This window comes from Falco naumanni, chromosome 2 (genome assembly GCF_017639655.2).
Source record: "Falco naumanni isolate bFalNau1 chromosome 2, bFalNau1.pat, whole genome shotgun sequence".
Classification (NCBI taxonomy): Eukaryota; Metazoa; Chordata; class Aves; order Falconiformes; family Falconidae; genus Falco; species Falco naumanni.
In genome coordinates this window covers 86,303,532-86,328,933 of record NC_054055.1, presented here as the reverse complement: position 1 = coordinate 86,328,933, position 25,402 = coordinate 86,303,532, and the positions used below count along the sequence as shown (strand labels likewise).

Genomic DNA, 25,402 nt, shown 5'->3' with positions numbered 1-25,402 from the left:
TAGGTTTCATATTCCATCTGCTCTTAATAAGTACTCTAGAACAATATTATGCAATTAAATGAGGAATATTGGAATGGGAGCCAAAGAAGTGATTGAAGTATTTGCAGCTTTCATCTGTTGCTTCCACTGTAAAATTAGAAAAAAAATGTTCCCTACCTCAATGAATGATGCACATGTCATTTTTTACAGGAATGTTTAGGTTTTAATATAAAGTTTTTTCAGCTTTGTTTCCCACCATCTTTGCCTGTAATTCTTCAAAAAATAAAACCTCATAGATTATTGCTTGGGTAACAGAGCTAACATAAATGGACAGACTCTTAGCCCAGGGTCATGCAAACATGCAGACTCAGAGCATCCAGATGTTAGTTCTTTTTGAATTTTTATTTTACTATTGTCTCAGAATTGGTTTACTTAAGTGTCCTCATGATGAGGTTTTTATGAGATCGACATTATAATCCCCCCTTTCTCTCTAAAGAGAATGGAAGCTAAATGAGCCACATCTGCCTCAATAAATTGTCAGAGTAGCAGCTTTTTAGTGTTCTAAAAATAATTCTTGGCAGGATGGGTCAGCTCCAAAAAGCAACAAATGTTATTATTTCATTAAAATATAAAATTCACTCTTTCTAAGATAATAAAAAGGAAAGTGACTCTGAAAGCTATATATCCATGTTGGCTTTGTCTACACATTTTTCTTACAATAACTGTATTATAGATTCTTCTGCAACACTTGAGTGTGAAATTAGTCAAAAGAGCTGCTGCTAATGCTCTAAAACCTATTATACCTTCTTAAGATTCTTATTATCCTAGATAATATGTAAACAGACAGCCACAGAGCTTGCTGATTTAGGACACTGTTTGCAATGCCTATGGTTACTTTGTAGGTTGTGGCTGGATAATAAATGGAAAAAAGATCAGTGGAATAACAGTCATGGAAAGTAAGCAGCAGTGCCACTCACCTGCCAGTGGAGGATTATATTCCAGATCAAACCAAGGGTCAGCTTATGATTTCCATCCACAATGTCTGAACTCCCAATATTTACCAAATCAACCTATTGAAGAAACAAACAAACACAAATATTTGCATAAGATAAATAGCAAGCATAAGACATTGTGTTATTTTCATACATTTGGTGTTAAACTTTGTGTTGAGGGAGAGGGAGGGATGAGCTCAGGTAAATCTCTCATTTTGCTTCTGTTGTTTAGTAAACACCCAACTCATGTTTTATAAATGGCGCAATTAACGTGCTGGCAAAAAGCATGCAGTGATCTAGAGTTTCAATTATTCCAGTTATAGGGTGTTGTGAAAACACAATGAAAAGTAAGCCTCTACCATTACAAATCACAAAACTGATGTGACAGGAAAACTCCCGTATTATGATCCATACTACCTTACTTAATATACTTTGCTGAAATTTACACACACATCTAGACACTGTAAGAATCTACAAACCCAATATATTGTACATATTTATATTAAAATAGAATTTGTTTTGCTTTAGTTAAATTCTACAGCGTATAAGGCAGGATGTGTTCTGGAATACAGAGAAACCGACAACTGTGGTATAAGCGAGTCTTTTCCACATTAGTTTATCCAGTAAAGTTGTTTTCTATAATTAAATCATGCATTTGCAACTTCATAATGCATCAGGATTTACCAACCTGGAATATTCTTTCCTCCACATGTAAAATGATTCTTCACCCACCCCCACATTTTATGCTATCTAAACGAGAAAGTGGAATTCAGGGACGGGAGTGCAAGGCAGTACAAGCTAAGACCTGCACTTTTGGATAGAAATTATGACTAAAATTTGCATCCTTACTGTTTCATAGATTCAGTTTCTCACGGTCAGAACTGATACTTACATGGCAAAGCATCCCACTCCTTCAAAAATTATACTCTTTACATCTCTACTGCACTTCTTTGAAGTTACATATGTAGAATGACTAAAGGTTTTGCACACAAAAAACAAACCTTTTGGGGTTTGTTTTTTTGTTTGTTGTTGGTGGTTGCTTTTTTTAATTTCAATGCATTATGAAACTTTATTCTATTCATATATGAAGTAGGTGTTTTCTCAAGAACTCTAAAACTCTCAAGAGCTCTTTTCTTTATGAAGTCATCATTTTGGACTAAAAGCAAAGACTGGCAATCAATTCTAACCAACCAGTGTCTTGGAAATTTTCACAAGCGGAACTTGGACTTTATATCCTAATTTTCAAATGGGGTCCACGTAGCAAGTGAATCATTACAAAGCTTATTAGGGTATCACTTACACATTCTACATTTGCTTTTGGAAATGGAGGCCTGAATACACAAGGCCTACACCTGTTTTACTAAAACAGAAGCACTTCCCAGTTTGCCTCAGCATTGCCTGAGACTATACTGGGGCAAGCCCCCTCCCCAGCACTATTACCTTATTATGTGTGTGTGTGTGTGGGGGGGGGATGTAATATGGATTGGTTGGAAGCAGCAGCATTTTTTTAGTCTGTTAGCACCCAGATGATTGCAAAACTTCAGAGCAAGGGTGGCACATAGCAGCAGGAAAATCTAATTGGTCACAGGCTTTAAATAGCTTTAGAACCACAGATTTTGCATTCCTGAAGTCCCGTAGAAATCACTCTTGAAATTATTTTGGAGGTTGAGGAAACTATTTCAGATGCAGATCTTTTGGCTTCATACTAAATTGAGAGAGAGAGAGTGAGGGGGTGTGGAGGTGTGTGGGGTTGTGTGTGTGTGTGGGGGGGGGGGTATGGGTGTTTGTTTACTATTCTAATTTCTTGTGTACAGCATATAAGGTTTCAGTTACATGAATAGGATGGCTGCTGGATGGCCACTTCACTTTCTAAAAGAATGTTTTTTCTTCTATATTCTTCAATTGGAATACTCTGGTATATTTCTATATTTTAAAGGGATTATTGTTGTGTTCTGGAAATTGAATAAAAAGCATTTAAATGGATTTAGCTGATACGTAATAAACAAATACTTTTAAGAGCATTTATGATGAAAATCCGTAAACACATTCCAGGTATGTAAACAAAACCTTCTTGTATACTGTGAAATAATGTATTGCTTATTTTTTTCAACAATGTCAAATATTGCAGATTTTTAAGAATTGGAAGCTTTTTCTTCTATTTATTTACATGAAATTCCATTTAAGAAAAAAAAAAAAAATCAAGCTTGAGGTCTTTATGCCAGTCTTATAAGGTGACTTTCATTTATGCATAAATTTTCAGATGGATTACCTTGGATTTATAAAATCGATAACTTTAGTCAGCAGCTGAACTCTAGTATGTTTAGTGACCTACTGCAGCTATCAAGAAATCCAATATAATATGCAGCACAGAATATATTTTCACTGTTCCATCACATCTTACTGTTAAGTTTACGTGAATATTATAGTTTATTTGAATTTATTCTTGAAAAGGAGATATGATATAATTAGTTGGCCACCGAAAATGTCTGTTAAACTTATTGGTCCATTAGAATGCTTGCATAAGGAAGAAATTCTGAAAATATTTACTTTAAAATGATGCACAGGATACTGGTTGGAAAATTCAGTCTTGACAAAAAAGAACAGAAACTGGTTTTGATATGATTAATTTACTTAATATTATGAACCATAAGGAACAGACACCAATGAAAATTTACCAAATAGATTTCTTGTAGGAAAACCCCCAGTTTTTCAGACTTGATAATTGTCAGAGCTTGTGAGTAGACAATGTAACAGGTAGCATCTTCTAATCAGCTAAGAATTACTTCTTGTAATTAAAATTTTAAAACATATTTTAAGTCCCATGCATTAACATAAAATTCTGCATGTTGCTCTGCCTTCAGACAGCATCAGTTATAGATATATTATTCAAAAATTTTCTGGCACAGGATTTAAAACTCTTTGAAATACATTCCATCCTAGTGCTGAATGACAAAGTATCCAAGTCACATTAATAAAACTGTATTGACTCCGGTAATTGAACAGGATGGACCAGAGTTTGATCTAACAATTACAAAGCATTAAATATGCTATCTATAGGACGTTCTGACCCTGTTCAGCTGATTACTTACATTATTTCTCTGCAAAACCTGCAGTGCTTTGTTGACATTGTTCAGAGCATGAACTCTTGTGGAGCCTTTTTCTTTTGCCTACAAATAAAAATTAAAAAAAAAATTACTACCAAAAATCAGAAACTAGAGTAAACTATATGTAACTCAAATCTTATATTACACCTGTAGTGTTCTATTTTAGATGTTTATGACAGCAATACTGAGAATATTACTACACATTGTGCATATGCAGCTTCCTGATATGAAGTAACAGCAACTGTGAAACAAACTGGATCCACAGTTGGAAGGCAATTTGGTACCTTGACATTTTTGAGTGAATGGATTATTGAATTGTATATAAAATTAGATAATTCAACACTGTCTTATTATGATTAGTCTTCTGCTCCATGGTAAAATTTAGGGACATTACTGTGACAACCAAACAGATAAGCATAAGTTTGTTTAATGTTTATTTACAAGTACATTCTCTCTGGATTTTTATTTTCAAACTCCCATGCTGCTTCACTATTTTATGAGAAAATTTCAGGGAATGATCCCAAGCTCACAAACTCCACCCAGGAACACAAGAGCTGCCATTAAAGAAAACATGTGACATGTCGCTTTAGAATCTCCAGGTTAATAAGAGTAAGTAGTTCTCTCTTTTCAGACATATACAACTCCAATAAATGGATTTTATGTATGAAATTTATTAGCAAAATATTCTAATTCTACACATTAAATTCTGTTCCTTGTATTTGGCACAAAGATCTAGCAATAAATAATTTCTGAATAGCAGCTAATATCTCAATATCTAAATGAATCCTACCTCAGTCTTGTTTCTCTTGCCACATTTTCTTAATAAGTGCATGCAACAAAGTACATTTTCCTTTCAAATATATGCCTAGCAAAGAGTTACTGTCTAATATAGCCTACAGTTCGTAATGTTCCCTCAATTTGAAATGGAAGTTGAAAATATTCAGACCCCTAAAAAAGTTTCCACAGGCCCTCATCAATGGCAGAAATTAATGAATGCCACCCCTTACAGTTATCACAACATCAAGGCTACAATATACGGTAAATATGTTAATATACACATACAAGCTTTTGGCCTGTAAGACATTCCAGGAGCTCCAGAAGTCTTTGTCCATCTCGAAAATCACTAAAAAGATCTTCAACGTAGCGTCTTCCAAACTGAAATGAAACAATTACTTTAGTTAGTTCAAACACCAATAAAAGGAAGAATCAAATTGCTAAATAAGACCAGAAAGCTGTAAAAGCCACTGTCTTGTGAAGTGGTGTATTTCACTTGCACAAATACACTGTGCAAATTAAATAATAAATATGAAGGTATGACACAAAGCAAAGGAGGAAAATATCTTACAACTAAACTAATAGAATTCTTTAACATGCATCTGTTTTCAAAGGGTGCTATTGCATAAGGTAGATTGGTGCCTACCTTATTTCAAGTACTTTTCCTATAGCAACAAATGTACACCCTTTACTCCTCCTAAAATTATACTATTGATATAATTTTTGAGAAACTACTGCAGATCCAATAATTTATAACTTGTGCACATACAATTAATACAAATAATTAAGCCAGAAATAAATACTAATGAAGATAGAGTACAAACTGGACTTGGCAATTAAGGTGCAATTCGGGAGAAAACCAGGGAAAATAATCTGCCAAATGGAAAAAAACCAAAAAAACCCCAAAACAACAAACCAACCAAAAAACAAGTAAACACCAACAAACCACAAACCAAACAACAAAAATTCCCAAACACACAAAAAGACATATCAAGTTTAACGGTCTAGTAGGCACTCTTTCATGTGGCAGAAACAAACTTGGAATTACACATAGAGAGTTAAGTCTCAGGCTTACTTTAGTGAGGATCTAGAGCACATGTAAATTAATAGGACATACTTGGAATTGTACCAAATCGTGCCTCATTACCATAAATGGCTAAAACACAATTCACATTTTGTACACAGCATCAGCAAAAGACAAAAGGAAATACTTGGGATTTTCCTCCATATGGCAATGGTAAAAGGTGATTTCTGTTCTGATGCTTGACTAATGCATTAAATTTTAAAAATGTAGGGATATAATTTTGCATAGTTTAATCACTGTGCTATTTTTATGTGCACCTATAAATTTTGATGTATTTTTGCATATATGAGAGTTATTGAGAACCACAATAAAAACAGTGATTATTTTGTGCAGTGTCAAGTAGATTCAGATGTCCATGTTATTTCTAATCTATAAAGTTTCACTGATGCTTTGACTGATCTGAAAGGAAGCATCTGTATTTTAATTTACTATAACTGACACCATGATGACCTGCATTGCATATCTTCCACTTGTACCACAAAGCAATGTAGAACTGGGAATCCTTATTACACGGAAAACATTTGGTTTCCTGTCAGCCATGTTGTTCTTTTACTCACTGAAATGGTCATTAGAGCTAGCTGGGAATTTTATTAAAAATTTATTTTGTCAGAAAGTATAAATTCTTTCAGAAGGTTTCTTAAACAGAGAACAGATTTAAAGAAAGTTTCTGGTGCTAGACTTTTTTTTTTTTTTTTTTTTTCCTTAATCAATAAATATTTATGTGTACAGCACAAACTTTAGTGCTATTGGCTATCTGGCATGACTCACTCTTCCTTGCTCCCTGACTGCTCTTCTCTTCTGAGGCAAGAGTTCCTTTCAATCCCTTCATTTTCAGTAAGGTCTTGCTTCTGTTTCACAGAACAAACATCCAAAACATCAAAAATTTTCTACAGCAGTGGAAAACTTTTTCTAGCCAGTTTTCACACCCTGCACAAACTATTCCAACTAAGCTAATTTCTAGTTAACATACAACTTACCACTTGACTACTCAAAATATCTGAAAACCAGTATTAAACAAATTCAGATACAATTTACTCACCCTGCTCAATCTCCTGAATTATCTGTTCTGTTAAAGATACCCAGCAACACTTTCCAGCCTTGAATTTAGTACGAGATAAAATGCTTAAAATGATGGTATGAACAATCATGCCATTATGCAAGTCATGTACTGTATTTATGATGTTTTCTATTACTTTATATAGCATAAAATCAAAATTAAGGGAGAATATAGCATCAGAGAGAAAATACTCTCTTCACCAATCTTTCAGAACAAGAGTAATTTTTGCAGAGGGGAAGCACAACACCTATACACTTCTAAGGGAACATTTTAATATTCTTTAGAAAGTCAAAGTGATCAATAGGCCCTTCTGTAACAGTAGGAAAGACTTGTGACCATAATGTTACTGAATCATTCTGGGAACATAAGCACAATGACATTTTGATAATAGGATATAATTATCTTGCTTTGTATCATAAGGGAAAAATAGAACTAGCCTTCATAACTGCTTCTATGGCTTTCTATCTTCCTTGTTGCAGCATGTAAGTGGTTCATAAATTTTAGGTTGAAATCCATCCAGGATAGCAAAAAATTCTGCTTGATAAAATAATATGAGGGTTTTTTTGGGGTAAAGCGTTCAGAAAGAAAATAAAGACAGCATGGCAGCATCCTCAGCATGACATATTATTTACAAATGTATTACAAGTAAAGCTTAAAACAAAACTTACCACTGGTTTTTAGGGTCTTGGAAGTATACCTTCCATTAATCAGGAACTAAAAATACCTTAAGACACCCTATACTACTGTTACACATATCATCCTTTATCATCATCCTTAACCTAAAGAAGGTTGCTATTTTTCTGGCAACAGACTAATTAAGTCTTCTTTGTCAAATGGGCTAAATGTCTTCACTTGGTCAACATTGCAGTAAGTCTTCAGAAACAAAGGGCTTAAAGATGCATCAAATATAACAGTTGTGCCATTGAAAAGTGTCTGTTAAGTTGAAGTATGAAGCTTCCAACAATGAAAAAACAAGCACAGCTAGTCAATGGTTTGTCAAAAAAGATGCCTAGTCCTTTATTATAAACTGTTGTTGAAAATAACCTTGTTTAAAACTTTTTTTTGGTTGCGACCTATAGCCATAACTACTGCCCTTAATACCTACAGAGGAATGAAAATGTTCAGAATAATCTCCTGTGTTGTTTGTATGTATGTTGATTTGTTACTCCCTCTATATTACAAAGTTACCCCAAACCTAATTTTTAAAAATGCCCATAGCAGCTGCATGTTGTATTGTTGGTTCACAGTTTTCTTTCTTAAAAACCAGAATGATGGAAGAGATGAGGGAAATGAAAGAGAGTAGGACAGAAGGACTGCAGATACCAAATGTGAAGCATAAGGTGACTTTTCATCCGTGTGGTGCTGATTTCCCAACTGGTAATATTACTGGCAGTGATGGGGAACTAGAGATAATTGTATGATCTTAATCAATATACAAGCTACCTATAACATTATTCAAGTAGATCAGCAAAGTAATTGTCATCTCTCTCAGCCCTACTTGCTTATTTCAGGGAAATCAACAATTAATGGAGGATTGGGGTATTGGAGGCAGGGATGAAAAAGAACAAGGAAAAAAATAATAATTACAGAATAAAGAAAAAAGGGAATAACTGTAAAAATGAAATAGAAAGAGAAAGAAGCAGAAATTACTTTCTAGAAGTAGGACTAAAAAGAAAAATCTAAGATCAGAATTTGTTAGAATCTTCATGACTAGAAAGACTCTGGGGATTTAAGTTTACAGCAGCTTTATGTATGATTTTAACCTACTGTCTTTGTGTTAAGTAAAGGTCAAAATACAGATTATTTTCTTGGTTTAGGTGATATGGCTGTTGGCCACAACTGCTGATTTTTACATAATGTAAGAGTTCTTGAAGGAAATGCCATGGATTTATTTTAAAACATAATCACCAAAAAATGTGATACTGAAGGGAAGATAAGATTCCTGTATTATCATGGATGAGGACTAAGGAAAGGAATCCACAAAATACATTTGTATGTAAAAAAAAGACCCTACACTACCACGGTCAACTACACAAGCCTTAAGTCTTAGAATGATAGGGTAATGTAAAATTAATATCTCAGGAAAACATGGGAACTTGCAGAAGAGTCTTCCCTCAGTTGCTATAAGAGAGTGAAACATAGAGTATTCCATGTGCTAACTCAAGTGCATGTACATATTATGTACATGCATGTGCATACTCTAGAATACTCTCAGTATTAATTAGAGTGAAACAATATCTAAAGTGTATTATTTTCCAAACTGAGACAACAACTGAACCAATCTTATGCCAAATAATGTTACCTTGAAAAAAAAATAAAAAATAGGAACATATGGAAAAGAAAGAAAAGAGAAAATCAGGAAACAGACAGAAAATAAGTGTTGATAGATACATACAGTTGCAAATTTTTTGCTGTCAATGTAATTAGAAATCTTAAAACAACAAGCTCCATTCTATTCATCTCACTAGTCTACTATCATTGTCATTCCTGTGTTCTTCTTTCCAAAGACTATAATAGACCTCATTCTGCCCATGTAAATCTAACAAATACATTTTGTCAAACAAGTTAATTATTTAATTAGCTCATTCATCAGATTCATTATGGGAGAAGTTAATATCGTGGGAAGTATTACATGAAAAGCTAGTATTCCATGAAAAACTCTGTTCACAGCTACATGCAAGCCAGTAATTGTGAAAGCAATACAGGGAAGAACACCAAACAATTGAAAAATATCTTGTCCAGAGAAGGCACAAAGACATCCATTCATGAACATTGCCTCTCCAAAAATTATGAGTCAAAGTTCCAAAAATTCTGATCAGCATAAAACTGTTAGAAGACATTATGTTTTAGAATAAATTAGCATAGGCAAATCTTATACTAAGGAAAATAGAACGAAAGAGAAGGAAATAGGAAGGGGAAGGAATCAGGGAGGGGAAAGGAAAGGAGAGGAAGAGGATTAAGAAGTCATGACTAAAATTTTCTCCCACAAGTGCAAAGGGTAGAAATGTATTTCTATTACCTGAGATTCATAAACACTCAGAATTTAAAGCAATGAGTCCATAATAACAACTTTAGCAAAATACATGATAACAGTAGACCGTGACACAGCTATTATTTAAGGTTCTTTAACATGCATAATTTTTTTGGTGTTTTGTAAAAATGCCATGTGATAGGTATTTTTTCTGACATTTTTTAAAGTAATGACAAAGGGTAAAAACTTGGCTGAGGAAGAGATCTTTGACTTTTCATATTCCTTGTATGCATAACCAGTATGCATTTAGATTACACTTTCAATTTGAGGGCAGACTAGACAATAAGAAGATTATTACAGGAAGACAAGTTTGATGCTATTTCTTATGCATTTTACAGTATTATTGGCTTATTATTATCCGTTCATCTGGCAAATCTAGCAACCAAAACTGACTGTCAACAGATGGAGAGAGACAGAGAATAAGTTAAAAGAGAAAAGGCACTGTAAAGACAGAGAATTCAAGGTTAAGCATGACACTAGACAGAAGATTTAAGTTTATATTAGCCATAAATAAGAAAAATCATCTTTTGATAAAACTAGTGGACACCAAAGTCCTTTGGACTCCTGGGAAAGGGAAATAACTGAGATCTTAGCTTGGGACAGGACCTGTGACTCTGGGAGGGGCAGGAAACCCAGGTCACAGAGGCTGGAAGGGAGCTGTAGTGTGGTCCAGCTGTGTCCCCAGAATGCAGGGCTGTGGAACAAGGAGCCAGAGGTTCCCTGCAGTTTGGCCAGGACCTCAGGCTGCTGATTGATTACTAAAAAAAATGAAAAGACAAGATATAATCCAGAAAAGCACTAGAACATAAGCCATAAATCTTCACATAACTTTTTCAATTGTTTATCTCAAGATCAGTTTGTAAATCTGTAAATTTCACTGAATAGATGTCAGTAAGAAAGAAATAAAATTTGGTTGGATTACAGATGTTACCCTTAGAAAGATTTTAAAGAAAAAGCCTTTTCTTGCAGTCAAAGTATTTGATGCCTCACTCCATGAAACAATAAAGAAAAGCCATTGAGTTAATCTCAACAGATCTTTTAAGCCAGTTTTAATAAAAGAGGGATTATTAACACTTGCTTTTGCTATGTTAAATATATTAAAGGTTGAATTTCTCTCCCCAACATGCTCATTTACAGTTTGTTCAGTTCTTCTGGGAGGTTCCATGAAAGTGATTGACATTTTCTTTCATTGATACTGGATTACTATTACAGCAGCAAAAGATATCGCACCAGTCATGAGGGAAGAAAGATGCACCAGGCATAGTTTAATTAGATCACAGCTTTACTGACTCATGGGAAGCACTGAGTAATAACTTGAGCCACACAAGCCATCCTTTCTCCCTTCATCCTTTTCTCCTGTTAGATCATGGAGGCATCCATTCTGCTGCAGGTAAAACTCTATGCCAGCCAGCTGGAAGTCAAACAACGTACAAGTGGTTTGCCTCTATTGTCAGAGCTCCAATCTGTTTCCCAGCCTTTGTAGTAGATTTTTTTTTATTTTTTTAAGTCTAACTTCAGCTTTCAAGGAATTACACAGAGGAGTAACTGACGAATTTTAAAAAATTACTATGATTCACCAACAGGAAAATGTAAACCCCTTTACTAAAGATGCCACAGTCTTCTCACAGGTAATGAACCAAGCATTACTGTGGATTTCAACAAGGTAGCTATCACAATGCCTGCAGCAGGCCCAGAACACCCAATTCTACCCTTTAAAGAGAGATCTAGAGGCAGGTCTTACAATTGTCTGGAGGCAGTTCATGTTTGTTGGACAAGACACATACTCTTAGAGCAGGAGCAAAACCCTGTTGTTCAGGTAATGTCACCAGACCCTCCTGGCACTTCTGTTTGGTTCTTGTAAAAGGGTATTTTCTCCTCAGCACAAGAAGTTATTCCATTTCTTTAGTGTCATTACAGAGAAGGACACTCACACTTCCCCTAAATTTCTGAAGGATACCTTGCTATTTTCCTTTTAAAATAAATCAGAAAATCTCACTGCAGGGGCTGTACATATCCAGAACAAAAATACAGATGCATTGACAAAGACAGTTATATTAGTATAACTATCACAAGATTTCTTAGCTATCAGAAATTTGTCTCTAAATTAAATGAAAATCAAAGAGTAAGCAAATAAATTGGTCACAGTAACTCATACCTCACCTTCAGTTTATCCTCATCTAGCTCTTACCCAAGAGGGATAGAGAGCTATAGAAAGTTACAAAGTCAAAGAAGTAGGGGAGCTAATCAAAGAGTGAAAAGCAGTTTCACCATGGTGTCCAACTATTGTATAGGCTCTACAGGTAACCTATATTAATTCCTCAGTACACTTTATAGTATTCTTCTGATGCCAGTACATAAGGCTTTCTGAGATCCACTATGCAAAAATATTTTCTTTGTAGAGTGTTCTAATTTACCTTTCCTTTGTAGAATTCTACTGTAGGATTAATTATGTGATAATTAAAATACTGGAAGTTTCATCATGCATAACTGAACTTCCTAAAGTTTTGTTGTAATACTCCACATCCTTGGGATCACTGAAATTAATGAAGTTGAATTATCTTCTCTGCTACAAAAGGGATTCCATTATTTATTAATTAGACACACAACATTTTAAAAGTCAAAGCCAAAATAGTTATTAGCTATTCTACTTTCATATAAAACTTCCTTATGAGTTTTATTCAATACAACTTGAATTCACTTTAATTAGACATTCTAGATTACCTATTAATGCATTTTTGAAATGAGATTTTGAAATTAATTACATCACTAACCAGATTATTTTTTCTAGATTCAGTGTATTCTATTTTTCATAAGAATGAAACTAGATTAAGAACAGATATTAATTGTAATAACATGATAGTAATAAAAAATTGAAGATCTGTTTGGAGCAAGAAAATAAAATCTTCTGATACAGTCTCCATTTAGAGCAGGAAAAATATATCAACACTATTTTAATAGCACTACAATATATAGTATTTCAAAAAAAGTATATAATCCACAATGTCAATTGCTAAAATGAAAAGATATCATTTCTGTAATTGTATTTTTCAAAAGGTTAACCATTTCCATAGAATAAAATATTTTATAAACAACTGATATTGCTCATTGTGTGCAGACCACAAACATGCAAGTCAAAACATGAACAATTTTTTTAGGCAAGATTTGGTGGGCTGGTTCTAAGCTGACAAGATGGTATAGCCACCTCTGAATATCCACAACTGAATGTGGCAGGGTTTAATGTAATCATGTATCTGTTAACAAAGAAATAAACCCCACCCTTATTATCTGATATGTGGTACATATATTTAATATATAATTATATATGTCCCCTTTAAATTTTGAAACAAGTCAGGTAATTGCCTCTGTGACAGAAACAATGGAAGAGTTTGGGTTTTTAAAGGAAAGGTTACCTCTGTTGTAATTCCAGCACAGCTCTATCTGAGACACAAATTAGGCAAAAAAACGACCAAAGCAGCTCACAGATGATGGGAAGAAAGATTTGAGGATTATTCCACCCTTCACTTGAACCACTGACCACCCAGATAATTCACACTCTGGTTACTTAGGATTTTAAAGTGTTCTGTGATAGATTTTCAGTTCAACTACTAACCTAAGCAGGAACTCAACTTAGTAACATAACCATTCAACAGCTCAACTTGTGCATTAAAAAACAATTCTCTTTTAAATTTCCCATTTTCCCATCAGCCATGGAAAAAAAAAAATAGGAGTAAAGAACAGTCAAAGCCCTGGCAAAAACTAACTGGCTTCAAAAAATATTAAGCTGATGCTTGCTAAATACATCTATGCTAATTTATTATTACACAAAGTTTTTATTTGGTAAGCAGTGGATGTACAATGTTGGCATCTACTGCTTTTCTGTTAAACAATACTAAGCTTACAGGGATATAGAAAATAAATCTGGCAGGTATTTTACACCACTGTAGCCAGCTAACATCACTGAAGCATTTCTTATTTTGCAGTGTATTGCTGTTCAAGGTCATTAAGGACTAGATGACTGGCAGTGGGATCAAAACAAATGTTTGGGAAGTGGGTATGAACATACACTCATCAAGTTCCTACAAGGTTTGAAGGATGACTCATGATTTCAGAGTCAAGGACAGGGGCACTTCTTTTGACAGAGCAGCTAGCTTCATGCAATCCAGTAATTGACTGCAATAAGCTTTTTTCCAAGTATGCATGTAATTATGTTTCCCATCTCTGCAAAGAAACTTGTAAGAAAAATATCATGAACGAACAAGAACAACTAATTTTAATTTAGTGTTACCATCAATGTAACATTCAATAAATGATGGAATGTTAATTATATTTATGTGGTCCAAGAAACTTCTTTTTTTTTTTTAATTTGTAGCATGTAGGTAGTTTTGAGTTTACAGTGGTAGTCTTAGAATAGCAGTTTAAAATGGTGGGAGCTGCAAAGATGAAAATGGAGTGTTTTGAAAGGAAGAGCCAGCCCACTTTGCAGTGGAGACTCACAAACTGTAGATGCCAAATGCAACAATTTTAGCTAAATTTCTCATTTAAGGAAGCATTAGTTCCACAGCAGAATGTTTCCATGAATATTTCTTATTCAAGTAATTTATTTTTCCATATGTGGTTATTAGAAAACCGAAAAAAAGGGAATGTCATCACTCTTGATTAAAAACACAAGCATTAGTGAAAAACCTTGGGCACCAAAGAAAGATTCTGAAATGTTTATCTTTTGGCTTACTGATGTTCTGAATCTTAAATAACAGTTTATTTACACAGTGAGGTACAGAATACTGCATGTACTGTGTTTTCTCCTGTTCAAAGATGTCCTTCCTGAGTGAGTTCGGATTCTCCCTTTATTGAGGGACAAGATTTAGCAACACATTTTGTCATCAGTTTAGAACTTAAATCCTGTCTGCAAATCTAAAGTGTATAAATGATAACTCAGATTTCTAACAATTTACTTTGGGAGACCTTCAGGTACATTGTCTTATCTTTGAAAATAAAACAGGAAAACCTCTATTACAGTTGTTAGTTGTAACAGACAAATAGTCAAACTTCTAAATAGATGCAACTGTAATCAAACAAGAAAAAACACAGTAATTTTCACCAATAAGAAAACAAAAAGAACAAACTGCCTAATTATGAAGTGTTGCTATTACTTGAATTGTGAATCCCATATAAATAAGAGACGTAACCTAGATCAATTCTTCACTGACCAAGATGTGAAAGAAGCAAATGTGATATGTAAGCTTGAGAGCTTGAGAACTTGAGCTGTAAGCTCAAAAGCTTGAGAACGAAATTCAGTTTGACCCTACACAGTGGCTCACATACATAGCAGCTCCATTTCTCTGCTTCCAAAGTTGTGGCACTGCATAATGCAACTGATTTTGACTTCCATTGGGAAGTCAGCTTCCCTGAAGCACTGAAGAATGGCCTCATTTGTGATAAGCCACCAAAAAGGCAGGATCTTCTCAGTCCACCCTCAAGTTAGGTCTTCCCTTAGGGCTACAAACCATCAGTGAAATGCTCAGCTGAATATCCTGAGAACTGTCTTTGTCAGCATTGACCACATGGGGAATTCTGACCATTAAAGCTAGTGTTCCTGCTTTTGCAGACCAAGCTTTCTGTTCTCAGTGCTTTAGACACCTTTCTGATGTAAGGAAAATGTCTAATCAAGGATGAACAGAACAATTTGTCATGTCTCAGAGAAGATACAAGAACTTTCAGACAACTGGGTAGACCTAAGTCATTATAACAAGTCATCCAGTCTGCCTAATTTGACTTTGTCTGTGGAGGAAGAGCCATAAAGTTCTGGCATTTCTTGTCATGTTACTACCTCCACTAACTTGTTATATGTTTTAGGCTTTCTGTACTGGGTTTGTGTGGCAAGGTTTTGGTAGCAGGGGGGCTACAGGAGTTGCTTCTGTGAGAAGCTTCTGTCACGCCCAATGGATACTTGTAATAAGTATACCCACTCTGCTTGAGCAGAGTGGTTCTCCCATTTTTTTCCCATCTGGAGAAGTCAAGTCTAATTTACAGAGACTGAAAATCCACCTATAGAAACTACAGGGGTAACTAAAAGGATACAGTTTTCCAATACAGTCCACGCTTAAAAATTCTGTGCAAGAGATATAGTTCATTCTCTATATATGAGTAATTATTTTTTTATAAAAAAAAAAAAAAAAAACAACAACAACAAAAACCAACAACAACAAAAAACAAAACAACAATATTCCTTGAAAGCACCATTTCCATTTGAACTACTACTAAAAATTAGTAGTCTGCTGTAGAGGGCATTGTCTATATGTAAAATTTCAAGAAATTCACAAGGAAATTCTAGAAAGAAAAAGCAGCAAGAAGACAATACTTGAAAGGGAACAGCAGAACATGTAAGACACAGTGGAACAGCAAGAAATGAGGACATTCAAAGACAACTTCTATTTCTTTTGACAAATTCAGATTTACATGTATGTCGGTCTGCCAGCCTGTCAACAACAGACTCCAGAGGATGGGCTGTATGTCTGGCACCAGTTACTCAAGACTACATTATCCCTGTGACTGTCATTCCCTTAATACAGGACAGATCAGTGTACTACTCTTAATTTGATATCACTATCAATAACACAGTTCTGCACATTATCGTCTGCAAAAGCATTTAATGTGTTACATTTAAAAGCATAAGTTGCTGTGTTTTGGCTACCAGCAGGTAGCATGTATGTGTACTTCGAATCATCACAACTAATGATGGTAACTTAGTGAAAACAATTGGCATATGCTACCTTTGTAACACCTGGCAATAAATAACCTAGATTGCAAAGGAATTTATGTACCAAATTGCATCTGTGAATCTGGATCCCTGTTTATAATTATGATATGATCTGAATCTCTCTATAAACCAATAAATAAAAATTGACTGTAACACTATGAATATGAAAGAAATAATAAGTGACTTTGGTTTGCATTTTACTTGCATTTTTGTGTGTTAAGTAATAGCTTATGAATGGCTTCAGAAATCCATGCATCTTTTTGTTGGATTATACCACATATTGTGCCCATAATTTAACTACTTTTAAAATATACATATTATCTACTGATAATGTAGGGTATAATTCTAATCTCAATTGTTCGCTTGGCACTCTTACAAAAATATTACAGTGAGGATAATTGCATCCAGCCTGAAACTGTACAAAGGAAACAGATGACCAGCAACCAGTCTACAAATACATAACAGCAGCCTGAGGACAGCAGAATAAACCAGCATTCAAGAGGTACCACTCATCTGAGCAAGTTAGAAGAGATTGGTTCTCACTTATGAAATGTGGAAATAATCCTTTGGACCACAGAAAACCATATACAAACACCAGAGATATGTAATGGAGCTTGAGGAAGACGGTTTTGGCTTCCTGATTCAAGGTGCTGTTGACCCCAGCCAGCTTAGTCTCAGAGACTAAAATCTGCAGCCATCAGGGCTAACCAATGTGGCACGAAACTCATAGTATCATATACCTAATGCTTGACCAAAGCAGTTGATCAATGCTTGATTCTTAGTTATTATCTTATTGATTGCCTAGTAGTTGGCAAGAAAAAAATGCTTTCTGAAATTTTGAAATTTCCCTGTGTCTTGGTCCCCCAGAATACTCCTCTTACAGGAGTCTACAAATTCTACACAATTGCAACACATTAGTGTCATGGGTTTCCCAAATAACAGGAATAACCAGTAACAGCTCAAGAAAGTCCAGAAGCAAAAGCAAAAAAATGACTGTCTATTGGAGTTTCACATAAGCACTGCAGATATTATGGTCTTCCAAAATTAGCATCAGTTTCTGAAACTGAGAAGAGTATTCCCAAAGATACCCCTGAACGCATAAAACAAGGGATTATAAGCGAAAAGACATGGGACAATTCTATTTCTCTTTTTAACAGTTCAGTCCAACAGTTTAATAAAAAGAAGTCTGTCCTTTGACATGGAATCTTAGGTAAAAAAAAAAAAAAAAAAAGCAACTTTTTAAGAAGACTTCTGGGCAACATCGCCTACTGCAGAAGGCACTACCCTGCCACTACAATCTGGCTATAAAACCAGTATCCCCAGTGCTGATACCACTGTTTTGAGTCATAGAAGTCCCCAAACCTTGGTTGCCCTGCATACATAAAGAAGCACCTCTGCAGCACAGGCACCCTCTTTGGCTTGCCTGGGTGAAGTTTCCAGTGGCTGGACCTGAACAGTCTGCAGGGCCACAAGCATTTCTGCTAGCATTAATGCAAAAGGGGACATTATGACTGACTCAGCACACTCTTTGAAGAACTACTGGACCTTTGGGAAGTATCTATGCAAATGTCAGCACAATATATGGACCGTGTACGGACATGATTTATGTAATATGGAAAGAATGCAGGTTACACAATGCATCGGTTTATACAGTTCGTGAAGTTTAACCTCAACTGCTGCTATGCATGTTAAGCAGATATTCAGTCTCAATTCACTCCAGCACTAATTAGAAAGTGTTATTTACTGTAGAGTGAAGGCTTGCTCAGGCAACTGCCTGACATTAATTATTCTTTGAATGTTGGAATTTAAATCAAAAAATGTAAAAAAATGTATGAGTAATGCTGGTTTTGTTTAGTGTCACACAATGTTAAATCACTGAGGACTATAATGAGCTTTTATTCAGAGATACTTACAAAATAACTGTTTCCTTGGAGTTCATCACAGCTTCCCATATTTGCCATCACCCTCAAGGCTAGGAAACTTTTCATACAAGTTATAAGAAATGTAGTTATTTTACTCCTCCTAAATGATTTAAGCACCAAAGAAAGACAGACATTGTAATCTGGGGACAAATGTCTCCTTCAGATTTTCATTTTTCCTGGAATGGAAACAAATTTGGGGCCTGTAGCAATAGGACAAGGGGGAATGGTTGTAAACTAAAAGAGGGCAGGTTCAGACCAGATACAAGGAAGAAATTTTTTACAATGAGGGTGGTGACACACTGGAAGAGGTTACCCAGATAAGCTGTGGGTGCCCCATCCCTGGAAGTGTTCAAGGTCAGATGGAGCTATGAGCAATCTGATCTTGTGCAAGATGTCCCTGCTCATTGCAGGGGTGTGGACTAGATGACATTTAAAGGTCCCTTCCAATCTAAACCATTAAATGATTCTATGATTCTATATTAGTGGAACAATTTGAATGCAAGTCTCATCCTAAAAGGAGTTTGCTACATGAGTCCAAGATGAAAACTTCAGTAGGCTACACAGTCTGAAAACAGTTTGAAAGCCCATAAATATACTTTTGTTATCCTACCAAATTGACAAATGGGAGAAACGGGGACAAAACTCACTGAGTCTCAAACATCCTCATTTCATTGACCTTTCATGTGCTGTAGTTGTAAATAAATTTTGTGAAAACCTGAATAGAAATATTTAAAATAGACAATAGACTTCATACTCAGTATTTTTCATTTCTACTCAAAACAATATAAATTTGTACAACAACAAAATAAAATTAATTTCTAGAATGCATAAAATTTATTTTTTATGCAATAATTAAAATTGAAAAATGAGAACATGTAAAGAATGTTTCAGCAAAACCATGACTGTTTCCTGTTTTAGAATCATATTTATGTGCTTTTAGTTAGCTCAAATGAATGTACAATAAAATGAAAATATACCAGTGATCAAGTATGCATTTTAAAATATAAGAGGTGTTTTGATCAATAGCTTGCTATTCATTCAAACAACTGCTCTCTACCCTACATTTCTTGGTTCATTGACATTTTAGAAAAACTGTGAGTCTTGAGAGCTCCAGTAAAAAGTAGCTGATTTTGAGTTGACTGCAAATAATTTAAAACACATACATTTAAATGTGTGGAAGCCAAACCTTTTGCAATATTCTACCATATGTTAATTAGAGTGCTCCTTAAAAGGACTGCAGTGTTCATAAATAAATTTCACACATGAAAAAAAATTCAAAATTGAATGGTCTGTATGTGCTGCCTTGGCTTGGTGGGTATACTTTGACCTAGATGGTTACAAGAATAGAGTGATCTAAACTCAGGGTATGTTGTTCTGCACAGCTAAAGACTTCTTTAAAGTCCATGTAGTTTCACATCCATGCAGAAAGCATGCTAAAACTCATTTCACTGAAAGTGGAAAGTGGATAACTTAGCACCACAAAAGAACAGAATTACTGTTCTGTAACACAGCATGCAAATCTCATGCCATAGATTGACAGTAACTGTGTTTAAACTAGAGTCTTGGGGACTAAAGCATGTGTCAGGAATATGAAGGTTAGATGCAGCTCCTGCAAAATTCACTGTGAGATCCTAAGAAAAGTTAGGGAAGCCAAATCAAAGAACTACTGTGCTGGTCTTGAGGAAGGCAAATTTAGTCTTGTTCAGGGATTCTTCAAGGGAGGCACTAAGCAACCTGATTTAATTTGACCTTGTATTGAGCTCCTGAGGTCCCTTCTGACTACAACTATTCCATGATTCTATGAACTTGCTGCTTTTTTGACAGAACTATTTTAAGCTAATGCTGCATGCTGCCTATAAAATAAATCAAGTTCCTAACTTCTGCTTGGTGGGAACACATTTCTTGGACCAAGACAGTTAATGCATTATACATTTGTATTAAAGTTCCAGTTTAATCTGAGTAACAGTTACAAGCCCAGATCTTGGGGCTGGAATATTTCACATTTATGATGACAGAACTAAGCCAAAGGTCTTCCTACATGCTAAATGTCAGTCTACAAATAACCTTCATAATTTTACATGGATAAATAATTGATATGGCCATACTTAAGTAAGTTAGAAGAAGGAAACAAGTATTCTAGGGCCGTTGTCAGACAATTAATAAGGAAAGGGGAAGAAACATGCCGGAGAACTCCTAAGCCAATTCTAAATGTAGAGAGATGTATATGAGTCTCTGGTTTCACATTCTATGTAAGATCTATTCCAACAAACTCAAAGTACAAATCCTATTTAATACCAGAACAAGTTTTAAACATTTTTAGTATTATTCCTCCTATATGTGTAGCATTACACTGCCTCCAAGCTAGAAATCAATGAATTAAATTAATGAATAATTGAAACAGATTTCTGTTTTGTCAGAAATCAAATCACTGCTTTGTGGGTAGACCACACTTTGCACCAAACCACCTCTAATAACTGTAGAATCCCACACACAAAGAAGGGCACCTGGCAGGGACAGATGCACATATCACTCTGTCAGATTATGGACTTCAAAGTGAGGTACAAAGACTGAACCAGCACAACCAGCTCATCAGTCACCCTCCTACAAGAGCAAAGGTAAGTAGTTCAGGGCTGCAGTATGCTTAAAAGATCTGTGCAGTCATCAGCAATGCCATGAGTGAACAGTGTTTAATTGCACATTGCACCACCCACTAAAAGAAGCCGGGGAGGATGAATCTAGCAGGTGGCAGCTGCAGCACAAGCGAAAGGACACATTTCTTCACTTCGTAGTTAGAAAAGCTTTGCCAACAGAAGGCTGCACACGCTAAAGCTGACCTGAATTAAAGCAGTTACTAAGCAGCTTCACAGAAGAGAAATTCACAAAAGCTTATTCAGCCCCCCAAATCATTGGTGGATCAGAAAGTCCTTGAATTGCAACTGTTGGAGACTGTAAGGTAACAGGAAAAAACAAGTCATAATATGTTTGCTCAACAACCTTTGTTTTTACCATAGGGTTTTTCTATATTTGTAAAACTAAACCTGCAATTGTCCATCATTTCTAGCTATGGGGCCTGACCTGGTTTTGGCATGACATACCTTACTTCCATGTCCTTCAAATTGTGCTCCAGGACTTCACATCTAGGGGCCATATGTTTGGGGTTTTTTCAACATGGGTATTCCAGGGCCCCAGCAAAATCCATCTTGAACACTGCACTCACTTTGACAAATATCTACCCGGTCAGAACTTCTATTATATTTTTTATAATTTATTAACAGCTTGTCCAATCAAAAGAAGTTGATTTTTTTTTATTATTTTGAAGTTTTTAAACATCAGTAGTTTTCAAATTGCCAACCATTTGAAAAGAAAGATTCACTGCTAAATCTCCAATAACATAACATAACATACTAATATAAACATTCTACAGTTGTTTAGCCTAATGGAGACAGAATTTCTAAAAATATGTGATTTAAGAACATAGTCCTGTTTAAAAAAAGATAAAAATCATAAACTTAGCTTACTAAATATGAAACTGTCTAACAAGAAAATGACATCTTGGAATCTGAGTATTCTCAAATCTGTAACGCTAAACTCACAGAAATTATAAATTTCCCATTTACATAACCATTTGAAAATCTTTTACTTAAACTGCTGTGCCAACCTCCTTCTTGACAGCAGGATATTAGAATCCAAGGTATTAAGTAGCTGAAAATTATAAACAGAGAAAACCCTACATTGCCTATGCAATCTCTCCCATCCTGAAATTGCCTCAAATCTGCTATTTCAATATCTGTTCTACTCAGTAATCATTGAGAGAAGGCAGCTATGAAAGAGGTTTGTTTCACTCGCTGTATGAGTTCTAACAAATTAGTATTACCTATTATAAGGCTTTGAAGATTATAATTATAAATTCCAACTGTTTGTGCCAATGCCTCTTACAGACAAACTTCCTCACAGCTACTAATTGGCAATATCAAAGTGCTTCTGAAGAAAGCAAACTCACTACTTTTACACAAAAGCACTCTCACCCTCAAGAAACCACCTACATATCACAGTGCTCATCAATCAGTGGAAAAGAAATACATAGCCTGCCAACATTTGAATTTCTGTAAGAAAGAGCCCACCAACATGTAATAGCCAAACAAAAGTGGAAAAAAGAAGGGACCAAAGACAGGTTGAACTGTTTGGAAAATAGTACAATTGAGGAAGATCTCCTGGGGGCATTGTGATGCCCTTCTGACACTACCTTTGTTAGGAGAGTTTACCTACAGGTATGGTGCTGCAACTTTATATTATAGGTGTTTAATCAGCCTTCATTAATATTAGCTTTTGCTAGTATTCCTCTGGCATCTAAGGACTTCAGTCAAAGCCTACAGCTATATTTTACTATGCTCAGAACACATGCACAACAAGTAATTAACAGTCATTGTCCTGAAAAGCCCAAAATCTAATTTCAAATAACATGTGAGTTTCCCACTGGCTTGTTTTCTTTGATGAAAGTGTATGTTTCTGAAGGCCAAGTTTTGGCTTTCTGTTCCTACCAGCACTGAGAACTCTGTTTGCAACTAAGAGGCATACTGTGATGATGATGATGATGATGATGATGATTATGATGATGATGATGATGATGGCAAGCCAGATGCATCAAGAATCCTATCATAATAACTGCAGGGAATCAGGATGTTTTCTCTTGGATAGGAACTCGCTCTAGTTTTAAGTCCCAAGCTTGTACAAAATACCTGTATGAGTCACTTCAAGTCAATCAGCAGCAAAACCCTTACAGTATTTCATTCAGATCTGATGAAAACAATGCAGTCTCACTGATGTTCCTCTCATATTTTCTATGGACACTCATATAATATAAAAAAGTTTCAAGCCTGCAAAACATGTTACACTTGTTTAACCACACAGTTTCCTATAGAGGAAAAGCTATACCTACCTTTAGAATCAGACACCCTAATTTATTTTCCTGCTTGGTAGGCAAATTACTTTCAAGTTTTTATACTGGTTTCAGTACTAAGGGCTTATCATAAGCTTCCATTTTGTTTCTACATTGCTTCCATCTAAAGTCCTCTCTGATATATTCTGCATCTCACAGATACTTCATCACACCCTAACAATGTAGTAGAAATTGAGTTCACAGCACAGACATATTAGATATGGTTCACTTTCCTCTTTTTTGTTAAAACATTTTGTTTTAAGAGTCTTTTGCTTTTTTTTTTTTTTTTTTTTGGACTGGAAAGTGAGTCCATATTATTTTTATGGGATACAAATGATTAATGGAACCACAGACTACAGCCTGAAGTGCTATTTTTGGTCTGATTTTTTTTCCAAATGTTTAGTAACTTTGTAATGTTACTAAGAGAGGAGAGTATTGTTCCATTAATCTATTTACTGCCAGTAGATTCAAAAGGCAATGGTAGATTAAAGAAAAATCCAAAAGAGTTCCACAGGTGTTTCTTTACCTTAAATTCACATTTTTATGGTTAGACATTAAAATGCAGATAATACCTGTTTATGTCTTATAATACAGCCTTAAGACCCACTAGGGTGTATTCCAGCAGAACGCAAGCCTACACCTCAGGTGCGCTGAAAGCCTTCTTGGGTCATCAACATCTGCAGTATGCATTAAAGGACCACTAAAACACATCCCAGAGAGTCCCAATAGTATTAAAATATATCTACTTACAGGGAAAGTAGGTTAAACACACACAAAACTACACTCCTATAGCTAAAGCCAATTTTCATCTCTCTTAAAACTAGCATGCTGTCTTTTCAGGTCAAGTTTCATTTCATAAATGGAAAGTGACACCTACCCTTTTCCTCATGCAGCATTCTTCTGAAGATAACACCCAATTCACTTCCACAATTTTTACTTCAAGATCATGATGGCCATATAACCTTAATCTGTAAATTATATACCCAAAATCTTTATATGGCTGGGTATATTAATAACATTCCTATGTACCTAGTAGAGCTGAGAGTCTTAAAGTTGTGTGTGTCGTTCCCCAGCAGAGGACTATGAGGATAAAATGCCAGTGCAGCTGAGTTCCAGAGTCCTCATGTGCTGGCGATTCAAATGATTCAACCCCCCCACAATAATGTCCTCTTCCATCACATACATGCCATAACCTGGTCCCTGGAGCCAGACTTGAGCTACCTAAGTATTCTGGCAGCTCAAACTCATAATCTTTCCGCCCTATTTTAGACAGCAGAATACAGAATGAATAAATAAAAGAACACCAGTGGATCTGTAGATAAAAGAAAAACATTTTGGGGTTACCATGAAAAGTGGGAAGGGAAAAAGATGTGTGTAAATAAACAAAATGGTTGTGATACTGATGGAAATTGAGTATCGCAAGGGTTTTTAAAATGAAAAGAGTGTTTCTGGATCATTTCCTTCCAATTTTTATTGAAATTTTGAGGAAAAAGAAAAATTAATGCTCTGGATAGAGTTTCTTCCTCTGTTCTCATCCATGACAGCACTTTATGAAGCACATACCCATTATATGAATACTCTCCTTCCCAGACATTCAAAATGCTTTAAAATCCTTCTGTGCAAAACCTGGAGGTAACTAGACCTTTAAATTCAGGCCTTAAAATACTCAGCAAGCCCAAAAGATGAATATTTTTGACTGGGTGAGGGGAAGACATATTCCCTACTGTACAGCTGAATACAACACTGCTCATGATGGTGGCAATCAG

At 35.2% G+C, this 25,402-nt stretch overlaps 1 protein-coding gene across 9 annotated transcripts in view; it reads right to left on the bottom strand.

Moving 5' to 3' along the window:
• The window catches only part of DMD (dystrophin), a 1,096,913-nt gene that overhangs the window by 883,017 nt on the left and 188,494 nt on the right, over nt 1-25,402 (bottom strand). For all 9 annotated transcript variants that reach the window (XM_040582467.1, XM_040582466.1, XM_040582468.1 and 6 more), the window contains exons 3-5: nt 5,138-5,230; nt 4,061-4,138; nt 957-1,049 (exon numbers count right to left, since the gene is read on the bottom strand). In XM_040582467.1, coding sequence (XP_040438401.1) covers nt 957-1,049; nt 4,061-4,138; nt 5,138-5,230 — 264 coding nt within the window. The remainder of the gene's footprint in view (nt 1-956; nt 1,050-4,060; nt 4,139-5,137; nt 5,231-25,402) is intronic.